Source organism: Phacochoerus africanus, chromosome 3 (assembly GCF_016906955.1).
Source record: "Phacochoerus africanus isolate WHEZ1 chromosome 3, ROS_Pafr_v1, whole genome shotgun sequence".
In the NCBI taxonomy this organism is placed as follows: domain Eukaryota; kingdom Metazoa; phylum Chordata; class Mammalia; order Artiodactyla; family Suidae; genus Phacochoerus; species Phacochoerus africanus.
This window is the reverse complement of record NC_062546.1, coordinates 186,176,708-186,188,281: the sequence shown is the minus strand read 5'-3', so window position 1 is coordinate 186,188,281 and position 11,574 is coordinate 186,176,708. Positions and strand designations below refer to the sequence as shown.

General features: G+C 45.0%; 1 protein-coding gene across 1 annotated transcript in view; it reads right to left on the bottom strand.

The window, feature by feature from the left end:
- Positions 1-5,840: 5,840 nt before the first annotated feature.
- CNOT9 (CCR4-NOT transcription complex subunit 9) overlaps positions 5,841-11,574 on the bottom strand; it is a 33,156-nt gene continuing 27,422 nt past the window's right edge. Inside the window, exons 6-8 of the mRNA XM_047773499.1 lie at positions 9,232-9,330; positions 8,657-8,748; positions 5,841-6,846 (exon numbers count right to left, since the gene is read on the bottom strand). Coding sequence (XP_047629455.1) covers positions 6,678-6,846; positions 8,657-8,748; positions 9,232-9,330 — 360 coding nt within the window. The 3' untranslated portion in view covers positions 5,841-6,677. The remainder of the gene's footprint in view (positions 6,847-8,656; positions 8,749-9,231; positions 9,331-11,574) is intronic.

Below are 11,574 nucleotides of genomic sequence, written 5' to 3'. Positions count from 1 at the left end.
TTCATCTTGATGTCAGCTCTCACTGACCCAAATCCTGCCTGCAGTTGCTCTCAGAGTGAAACCCAAGGAGTGTCTAAGTTGCAGTGCTCCATGAATCACTGCTTTTCATTCTGGTCGGCATCTCTCTGCACGTTGTGCAGCTGTCTTTGCCCTTATTTCATCTGGCTCCTTTCCAGTGTCCATTCCCACTGGCCTGCTTCTGTGTCTCTGTGTCCTGCCTTGCAGGCCACTCAGTCTAGCTCTGTGGCTTGGGGAAAGAGAAATAGGATGGGAAAGGGGGCAGAGGGGGAGAGAGGGAGGAGAGGAATGATTTTAGAGTGTAGAGGGACAGGCTGGTATCTATGTATATATTAGGAACGTGTTAAATATCGACGAAATGCGGAGTTTCCGCTGTGACACAATGGGATGGGTCGAGTCTCTGCAATGCCAGGACGCAGGTTCGATCCCTGGCCTGGCACAGTAGGTTAAAGGATCTGGTATTGCTGCAGCGGTAGCAGAGGTGGCAACTGCAGCTCGGATCTGATCCCTGGCCGGAGAACTCCATACGCCGTGGGGCCGGGGAGGGGGGCAGGGGGGCAAAAATAAAAATATTGAAGGAATGCATACATGAATGTATGAAACAACTTACTTGTTCTTCCTCTATATTCAATCATTCTATAAGCATTTGTTCAGTACCTCCAATGTGCAAGGACTAGATGCGTGTTTATAAAGGTATGTGTAGAAATGAAGCAGACCCATGTTGTATAAGGGTCAGGCACAAGGCTGGGAAAGACACCCCACTGGGAAAGGACAGTAATGAGCTTTTTACAAGCGTGTATAAATAGACAGTGGAAACAGAAACCAAGACTGAGGAAACAGGACCAAGTTAGGAGAGGAATAGGGGTTTATAAAGGGCTTTATTAAGGCCCCATACTTCACAGTGGGAAACTGAGGCTCAGGGGAAGTTTAGGCAATGTCCTGAACTCACATGTTGACAGCAGAGACGGCCAGTGCCTGACACTCCCCCAGGCAGTGAGCTGGGACCTACTTTTGCTCTGCCTTGGGAAGACTGTCAGGTATGGCTTTTGCTGCATCAGTGAACAACAGCACGAAGCTGAGGGCGCAGGGCACAGCCCTGTACTTGGATTTCTGTGGGATGCTCTTCCAGTGAAGTGTATCTTGATCATAGGCACAGAGGGAACTAACTGTATGAAGTGGTGCAATTTTTGAGAACACTGAGATCCGGCTGCCTCTTGTGGCTTCTCCAAACATCGCTCAAGTGCGTAATATTCTACCATTAGTAATTATTTATAGCTAAACCTTTAGTCCCATTAAAATAAAATCCTCCTAAGTGATTACCATAAACGTCAGGATAGTGGTTACTTTGGGGAGGAGGCAGTTGTAATGGAGTGGGGCACAACATAGCCGGCTTCTGAAATAGCTGGCCAAGTTCTATTTCTGGCCCTGGGTGCTAAGGAGGGTCTTCACTTCATAACAACAGAAAGCTATACATTTTCTTCATGTAGTTTTCTGTTATCTGTATTATATTTTACAATACAAGGGTTTCACCTTTTAGTAACTAGTAATTTCTGAAACCTTGTGGGTCTTTCATAATTTATACTTGAGTTTACTGTACTAAGACAGGTTTTGACAAAGGAAAAGGTGTATGCAAGGAGTAGAGGCAGAGGAGGGAGGCCATTCAAGGAAAAAAGGGTTAGGAGGCAACAAGATTTAAACCTGTGCTGACTTCATATTTTATGTCCCACATGCTTGTCTAACTCTTCCGTTTCCACTCCCCTTTCACCTTTCCCACTCCCCTCTAGGTTCCAGGATTATAGTTTTCCCAGTCACTGCTTGCCTCACCTAACTGTGGCCCAAACCCCTTCCTTTCTGGGGTTCTGTGAGGGGCATTATCACCCCTCCTGGATTTTATGGTAGTTTGAACCTCAAACATTCTGTTCCAGTGTTCTCACCTCAGTGCTCCCCAGATCACCAGTTCTGATATTTGAGACAAGCACTTGGGAAACTTTCTTAAGATTAACATGGGCTCCACAGAGCGGCTTAGAAGACATGGCCACTGCAGGATGCTCCTTAGATCCAGGAAGGGAGCAGACAGGGCCCAGTGCACAGGAACTGTCCATCTGGTTTAGTTGTTCCTATTGCCATAATGATCCTGGCCCTTCCCCCACTGCTGTCTATTATTAACAGATCCAGAAACCTGATCAGGGCAGCAACAGCACAGGGACTTTCTGGGAATCATGCCCAGGAAAGGCCTAGAAGCCCTAAATTGAAATGAAGGTGCAGCTGGCCAAGAAGGAGACCTAACAATGTACTGTCACATGGCCACACAGGCAAGCCTAGATCTTCTCTGTGACACCCAAAGGAAATGCCCTAAACTTCTCTGCTTCTCAGGAATTAGGCTGGGGTTTCAGAGACTTGTTCCCCCAGATCACCAACCAAATGACTCAAACTTCTGAAATAAAGTCCTTCTTCTTGGTGGTCAAAAAGGCAACTGAAAATCTTAAATTCTATCTCAGAAATCATCAATATGAGACCACCTGTTGAATTAAAAGCCAGGATATGCAACCTTTTTTTTTTTTTTTTTTGCTTTGCTTTTCAGGGCCACACCTGTGACATATGGACGCTCCCAGGCTAGGGGTTGAATGGGAGTTGCAGCTGCTGGCCACAGCCACACAGGACCCAAGCTGCCACATCTGTGACAACTCAAAGCAACACCAGATCTTTAACCCACTGAGTGAGGCCAGGGATGGAACCCGCATCCTCATGGATACTAGTTGGTTTGTTATCAGTAAGCCACGATGGGAACTCACAGGATATATAACTTTAACAGACCAGAGAATATGTAGCTACTTTTATTCCCGAAAAAAACAAAAACAACCCCCTTGTCAAGAAATAAAAAACCCCAACAAACCCAAAAACAAAATCCAAGAGAACGGGGGAAAAGGAGCTAGAAGAAGATAAACAAGGTGATAGAATTCAGAATAAAAAATACAAAGGATGTAATATTCCATAGCAAGAGACAAAACTTTCAGGAAAGGTCACAAAACACAAGTATATGCTATTTATCAAAAGGTGGCATTAAAACATTGAAAGTTAAAGAAAAAGATACCTGGGTGTGGAAGGACTCCAATTTCCTTCTTAGTCAAGACAGCCTTGGTTGTTTTGGCACTCTATTTCCATGCAAATTTCAGAATCAGATTGTCAATTTCCACAAAAATAAACCCACTGGGATTTTATTTAGAATCGAGTTTCACCAGATCAATTTGAGAGAACTGACATCATTACAATACTATTTTCCAGTCCATGGAGATGATAAAATATGTCTCTTCACCTATGTTGGTCTTTTTAAAAAAATATATTTAAATTTTTTATTTTCAAAATATTCTTGTATGTTTTGTCAGATCGTAGTCATCCCTGAAAAAATTTTTTTTGGCCATGCCTGCAGCATGTTCCTGGGTCAGGGATTGAACCTGCGCCACAGCAGAGACCACGTCAAGACCCTTAACCTGCTGCATCACAAGAGAACTCCAGAAATGTTTCTAAACTCTGTTATCTTGAACTAAGTATTGTGAAACTTTCATAGTGATATTTCCAAATAACAGAATATAGGCAAGTTTCTACTTTGCTTCCAATAGATAGAAGCTAACCTATACCAAGGAAGAAAAATATTAGGTGAATTGACTATACATGATCTGACCACACACCTAATTTGGTTTTTAATTTCTTCCAAGAACATTTTATTGTTTTCAATGTAAAGATTCTATATATCTTTAGATATATCTGTTTTGAGCTATTTGACTTATTATGCTATTGTAAGTGAATTTTTTTTCTTTGCTCTTTTTAGGGCCATACCTGCAGCATGAGGAAGTTCCCAGGCTAGGAGTTGAATCGGAGCTGCAGCTGCAGGCCTACACCACAGCCACAGCAATGTGGGATCTGAGCTGTGCCTGCGACCTACACCACAGCTCATGGCAACACTGGATCCTTAACCCACTGAGCGAGGCCAGGGATCGAGCCCCCATTCAACTAGTCAGGTTCCTAACCCGCTGAGCCACAACGGGGACCCCCCCTCCCCCGCCAAACAGCTTTTATACATCAGTAACTCTCTCAAAGAACCTATCCACAAAGGCACTGTTGCTGTCTTTTTGGTAGGGCACTGTGTCTATGTAGGCAGACAGAGGGAGAGCCAGGGTTGATGAGAACCACCTGACCAAAGTGTCGAGCTACTTCTACACCGACAAAATAAAACCTCCAGTTTAAAGGAACAATTATTATTATTAAAAACAGAAGCATGTTTTATTTCAATCCTGTTGAGTGAGAGGGATGGAAAACACAAAATGAGGGGAGGGGGTCTCTTTATACACACATCAGGATCAACCACAGGTAACAATACCCATTTCCACCCCTCCCCCAAACTCCTACATGGGGTCCAGAGCCAGCTGAGAATAGATGGAACAAGAATTAAGACACTATTGGCACAGTAACATGGCCAATGCACCGAAAGATGGAGAAGAGAATTTCTCAGGGAGCAAGGCCCTGGGCCTCAGCTGCTTCCCTAGAGGAAGGAGAATGAGAAAACTTTGGCTCAGCAGGAAGGTGGTTGGCAAAAATCAGGGTTACCCCAGTTGGACCCTCCAGGTCATAAACTATCGGCTGAAGGGAGTCAAGATGCTTTTCCAGTCCATGCTGTTTTTGGCTTCCTCCACGAGCTCTTCTCTTCAGGCTTGACATTGAGAGCTGGCCTGGTTCTCCTCTTCACTTTGGAAAGCAGGGGAGTAAGTGCTTATTCTACCCTTCCTAATTCTAGGCTACTTAATTCGTACTTTCCTGGCTCTAAAGAGACAGAAGCCAACTAACAAGGCCGGCTCCCTTTGTGAAAGTCGGCTTGAAAGAGCCCTTGTGTTGGCAAAACTGCCTCTGCAAAGGTTTCTCTGAGCCTGCCCCTTTAAGACCCTCCCCAAACGTGTTCAGAGACTTTAATTATGTGTGATATGGACAGAAAATACTTGGTCTCTCTCTAGTTGGGTTAATAATCCCATTTGTGATTGGAGATGGGGATTAGAGAATGAGCAAGCAAGCGGAGCAGGTGATCAGGGTGAAGGACTGCCGGAAAGGAAAGCAGTTTACATCGGGTTACAGATTCAAGCCTCTGGATTGTGAATACAATCATCTAAAGCTCCAAAGAAGAAAGGGGATTCTCTAACACAATATGAAAAAGTGGAAAATGTCTTAGTGGCGACCCTGTTAATTCCCATAGACCAAAAGGGAATGTGTCCAAAAAGACCCCCCCCAAAAAAACCAAAAACAGATTGAGAAGCAGTGTCCAGCCCTCCGTTTTAAATCCAAATAAAATTAACTCATTCAGCTAATAATGCTTCAAGTACAATCATGAAGACAGACAGAACTGCAGAAATTCACACTAAAGCAAAGAATGGGATCAAGTAGCCTATCGTCTTAACCCCAGGCACCTTCCTTTTAAAAAATCACCTGGAAAATAACTTTTTTTTTTTTTGCTTTTTTTTAAGGGCCGCACCTGCAGCATATGGAAGTTCCCAGGCTAGGGGTTAAACTGGAGCTGCAACTGCCGGCCTACACCACAGCCACAGCAATGCAGGATGTGAGCCATGTCTTCGACCTACACCACAGCTCATGGCAACGCCAAATCCTTAACCCACTGAGCAGGGCCAGGGATCAAACCCATGTCCTCAGGAATACTAGTCGGATCATCTCCACTGCACCACAAGGGGAACGCCCACCTGGAAAATATCTTTGAGGACTTGAAGGTGAGGTCTACCATTGCCTCTCCTCCCCCAATGAAATACCCTTCCAGGACAGCCTGATGAATTAAGACATCTATTTTAATAGGAGGGAAGTGAAGAAGGGAAACACTAGCAGCTAAAGCCAGAATTAAGGTCCTTATGGCGTCCAGAACAGGGGGTAGAAGATGGGAAAGGGAAGGGAACTAGGCGGTGGGTTCCTGCTGTCCTTTGGCTTTATGTCCTTCCCCTGCCTCCCATTCCTCCCAACAGCTCATGCAGCTATTGGCCTGCTAGAGGGGGTGTAATGCCCAGACCAACTTTTTATTGAGCTTATGCAGCTAACAGACTTGTAAACAGTGCCAACTGACAAAGTTTTGCTGAATATTACAGCTTGTGTCCACTAAATACACCTCTCTCTGAGATTAAAAAAAAAAGCAAACACCAAAGTAAACAAATACTGAGAGAGAGAATGAAGAGACACATCTTGAGTCTTCCAGGAAGGCAAAATAAGAAAACGCCTCATGGCTTGGTCCCAGGCGTTCACCATGCCTAGAGTGCTGCTGCTGTCACCCCTGTCTCCCCTCCCTGCCAGTGGCTGGGTAGAGGTGAGGGAGAAGGGTCATCTTGGGCATGCTGCAGATACAGCATTTGCTGGTGTTGACACCCTCCTGGGCTGTGGTAGCAGACCGCTGTGTCAGGAGCCCATTTCCTGGGAGTAGCAGAGGGAGCCCAGGTCCTCAAGGCAGCCTGAGATGGCAGCTCGTACCCCTCAGTGGGAGTACCTTGCCCCTTTCTCCAGTGCAGTTCAGCATTGAGGTCGTCTATTCCCGGTCGGCGATAAAACCTGAGCTGTTTTCCTCATGGGTTCCCCCCTCCCTTCCCCAACTTGGGGGAGTAATGGGAGGGGACAAAGGAGGATCACTGAGGGGGCAGGGGTATACCGCGGGGATCGGTGACCTGGCCCTCTTGCAGGTTTTTTACCAGTTGTGCAAGCCAGCGTTTTGTGGTGGTGTCATCTTTTAGCACCTGGGCGAAGGTTGTGTCCTTCAGCTGGTCAGGGAGGCACTGCCTGAGCGCTTCACGTGCCCTACATCAGAAACAAACAAGCCAACCAGGGAGACCACCAAATAAATCCACATTTGGGGGGACAGGGAAGAGCCCCTTTCCTACACATAAATATAGAGAATCCTGGGAACCTATGGCTCTGTCATGGTACTTGAAGCCATTAAAATTCTTTTTTTTCTTTTTTCTTTTTTTTTTTTAGGGCCACACCCGCAGCATATAGAAGTTCCCAGGCTGGGGGTCAAATTGGAGCTGTAGCTGCCAGCCTACACCACAGCCACAGCAATGCCAGATCTGGGCTGCGTCTGCGACCTACACCACAGTTCATGGCAATGCTGGATCTTTAATTCACTGAGTAAGACCAGGGATTGAACCCGCGTCCTCATGAATACTAGTCAGGTTTGTTACCACTGAGCCACTTGTACTGCTGAATTCCCTAATCAAGTAGTTTTAAATAAACCATTTTCAAACTTTGGTGAAAACAAGAACTACTAAAGAAGAGATGCCTACTGTCAAAGAAATAGTTAGGGCTTAAGTAACCTCAGTGGCAGGAGGCTGAGTTCACACTAAATCAAGTTAGCCCCATTCCTAGGAACACAGAAATCAACCCATTATGTGGTTTAGCAAAATCTGAGCAAATGGCTTTCAGGATGAATTATGGAATTACAAAGCAAAAGGTCAAATATTTCTAAAATGCACTGTATCTACAATGTATGATTTCTGGCAGAAAGATTACAAACATAGGGAGATAAAATAATGAGCTCAAGGACTTTACAGGAATCAAGAAGAGAACTGGAAATACAATTCAAGAGCCCTCTGGGCCTACTCCTTTCTTAAGAGGTTTTTTTTTTTTTTTTTTGATGATATACTTTTTTTTCTGACCACCTGGAACAGCAACAGAAGGCTCAAACCACAGGAGTAATGTGAACTCTCTTGGAAATGTAGAGGAACTCTCTTGGAAATCCAGTGGGGAGAAAACTTGGATGGGTTTTTATTTTTATTTGTTTTTTTATCTTTTGGCTGGGCTCATGGCATGCAGAAGTTCCTGGGCCAGGGATCAAACCAGAGCCATAGCAGTGACAATGCCAAAATTTTACCCTCTAGATCACCAGGAAACTCCTTGGGTGAATTTTTTTTTTGGTCTTTTTGCTATTTCTTGGGCTGCTCCCTCGGCATATGGAGGTTCCCAGGCTAGGGGTTGAAGCGGAGCTACAGCTGCCGGCCTACACCACAGCCACAGCAACGCGGGATCCGAGCCACGTCTGCAACCTACACCACAGCTCACGGCAATGCCGGATCGTTAACCCACTGAGCAAGGGCAGGGACCGAACCTGCAACCTCATGGTTCCTAGCCAGATTCGTTAACCACTGCGCCACGATGGGAACTCCTTGGGTGAATTTTTAAATACAGCACTGCAGATTTTACTTTTTTCTTTTTAGGGCCACACCTGCAGCATTTGGAAGTTCCCAGGCTAGGGGTCGAATTGGAGCTATAGTTGCCAGCCTACGCCACATGCCACAGCAACGGGCTAGATCCGAGCTGCATCTGTGACCTACACCACAGCTTACAGCAACGCTGGATCCTTAACCCACTGAGCAAGGCCAGGGAGCGAACCTGCGTCCCCATGGACACTAGTCAGATTCGTTTCCACTGAGCCATGACAGGAACTCCCAGCACTTCAGATTTTAAAAGGAATTAATCAAAGTCTGTCTCAGACAAGCTAAAAATAGTTTTACCCCTTCCCTGTCCTGAAGATACAGGAGCTATGCCATGAGATGGAGTACCACTCACCAGAGTATTTCCCAAAAGTCCTATTAATCCTATAAATGTTTACCTGGGATTATCTGAGAGTCGAAGGTAGCATCTTACTACATGCTTCAGCAGACGGGCGGAAGGCTCTTTGGATAGCTGCAGGACCATCTTACCCTGTTTCCCCCAAATGAGGTGGGGTAGGAAAAAACATACAAAACACAAAATAATCCTAGTTGACATCAGAAATCAGATAATAAGAACTGTTATACAAAGTCCATGGTTTTTTTTTTTTGGTCTTTCTGCCTTTTCTGGGGCTGTTCCTGCGGCATATGGAGGTTCCCAGGCTAGGAGTCTAATCGGAGCTGTAGCTGCCGACCTACACCAGAGCCACAGCAACTCGGGATCTGAGCCGAGTCTGTGACCTACACCACAGCTCACGGCAATGCCAGATCCTTAACCCACAGAGCAAGGTCAGGGATTGAATCCGCAACCTCATGGTTCCTAGTTGGATTCGTTAACCACTGAGCCACGACGGGAACTCCAAAAGTTCCATGGTTTTTATTTCTGATTAGAAGATTGAAGCTTCTCAGTGTTGACTGCAAAGGGATTAAGCTACGTGATCACAAGCAGTTACAAAGAGGGTAGGTGAAAACTCACCAAGATCATGGCAACATGGGAGAAACGCTCATATGTCTGGCATATATAAGCCAAACCAGTGTCATCTAAGAGGATCTTCTGGAGGATGAATGTGGCAACCTGGAGTAAAACAAAAGTAAGGAGCTAAAAACATTGCTCAGACTTGTCTTCCGACCATCTACGCACTTCCCAGAAATAACCATGAAGCAGAAAATTAAGCAAAGGCCCTTATATTCTATATAACTTACTTGATAAGAAATGTGTAATACGGAGTTCCTGTCGTGGCACAGAGGAAATGAATCTGACTAGGAACCATGAGCTTGCAGGTTTGACCCCTGGTCTCGCTCAGCGGGTTAAGGATCCGGCATTGCTGTGAGCTGTGGTGTAGGTCGCAGACACAGCTCGGATCTGGTGTGGCTGGGGCCATGACTGGCAGCTATAGCTCCGACTGGACCCCTAGCCTGGGAACCTCCATATGCCGCAGGTGCGGCCCTAAAAAACAAAAGACAAAAAAAAAGAAAGAAAGAAAGAAACGTGTAATACAGCAAAATTAATAAATATTACCATACTGGAGTTCCCACTGTGGCACAGCAGAAAAGAATCAGACTAGTAACCATGAGGTTGCGGGTTTAATCCCTGGCCTCATTCAGTGGGTTAAGGATCCAGCGTTGCCATGAGCTATGGTGCAGGTTGCAGACACGGCTCATATCCTGCGTTGCTGTGGCTCTGGCATAGGCTGGCAGCTGTAGCAGAGTTCCCCTAGCCTGGGAACTTCCATAGACCATGGGTGTGGCCCTAAAAAGCAAATAAATAAATAAATATTACCATATTGAATGCTTATTACATAGCCAGAATTTTTCCTAAAGCTATAACCTGCCTTATTGTATTTTCACAACAAACCCATGAGATACTCTCATTTTACATAAAAGGGTAGGTAATTATCAAATTCTTAAAAACGAAGAGACTTTCTCAGTTCCTGAACACCAACTATGTGTCAAGTATAAATGTTAATCAATAAAAGGTTATTATTAAGGTTAAGGTTCCAAGTGACAAAGCTACTAAGTTGCATGGTGAGATATAAACCTAGTTTGAATACAGTTTCTTCTCTTTTTCATGGGCCAAGATAATTTTAGAGATTTAGCTATGCCTCATCTTATGAGCTGAGTAAGGCTTTTCCTAATTTTTTTTTTGCCTTTTTGCTTTTTTTAGAGATTTAGCTATGCCTCACCAAATGAGTTAAGTAAGGCTTTTCCTATTTTTTTTGTGTGTGTGTGTGTCTTTTTGCTTTTTCTAGGGCTGTTCCCGTGGCACATGGAGGTTCCCAGGCTACCATTCTGGAGTTGCCACTGTGGCACAGCATGGCTAATTGGAGCTGTAGCTGCAAGCCTACGCCAGAGCCACAGCAATGTGGGATCCTTAACCCACTGAGCAAGGCCAGGGATTGAACTCGCAACCTCATGGTTCCTAGTCGGATTCGTTAACCACTGAGCCACGACAGGAACTCCGTCTTTTCCTATTCTTAAGAAATAAAAAAAAAATTTTTTTTGGCTATACCTGACAGATCCTTCACTTACTGTGCCTGGCTGGGCATCAAATCCATGCCTCAGCAGGGACCTGAGCCACTGCAGAGATAACATCAGATCCTTAGCCTGCTATGCCACAGAGAGGGAATTCCAAGAAAATAAGATTTTTAAGGCTCCCTTTGAAAACGGTTCCAACAGTCATAAAGAATATCCTTAATTTAAGCTAACTCTTACATAGAAGGGATTTAAAAACAATACTAAGTTAATTCAAGTCAAATAATTATTATAATAATTCTCATCAAAGCCAAATGTGGGAATTATTTGTTTTATTCTATTTTACTGGACTGTAACACTGTGGCCCCCAAAGATATCCAGGTCTTAATCACCAGACCCTGGGGTTGCTACCTTACATGGCAAAAGGGACTGTGCAGATGTGATTATGCTGAGAATCTGGGTGGGAGTGGGGGGAAAGGGGTAGGTGGGGAACTAACCAGCCTGGGTTATCCAGGTGGCCCTTAAATGTAGTCATCACTTGCCCTTTTATGAGGGAGGTGGAGAGAGATTTGACCAAAGACCATAGAGAAGGTCATGTGACAAGCAGAGATCTGAACAAGCTACACTGCTGACTTTCAAGATGGAGGAGGGGGGAATGAGCCAAGAAATACAATTCTAGAAGCTGGAAAAGGCAAAGAAGGGGACTCTTCCCTCGTTCCTCCAGGGGAAACATGGTCTTTACCAGCACCCTGACTTTAGCTTGGTGAAACTAATTTACGATTTCTGGCTTCCAGAGAACGAATATGGTTTTAAGCCACGAAGCTTGTGGCAATCTGTTATAACAGCA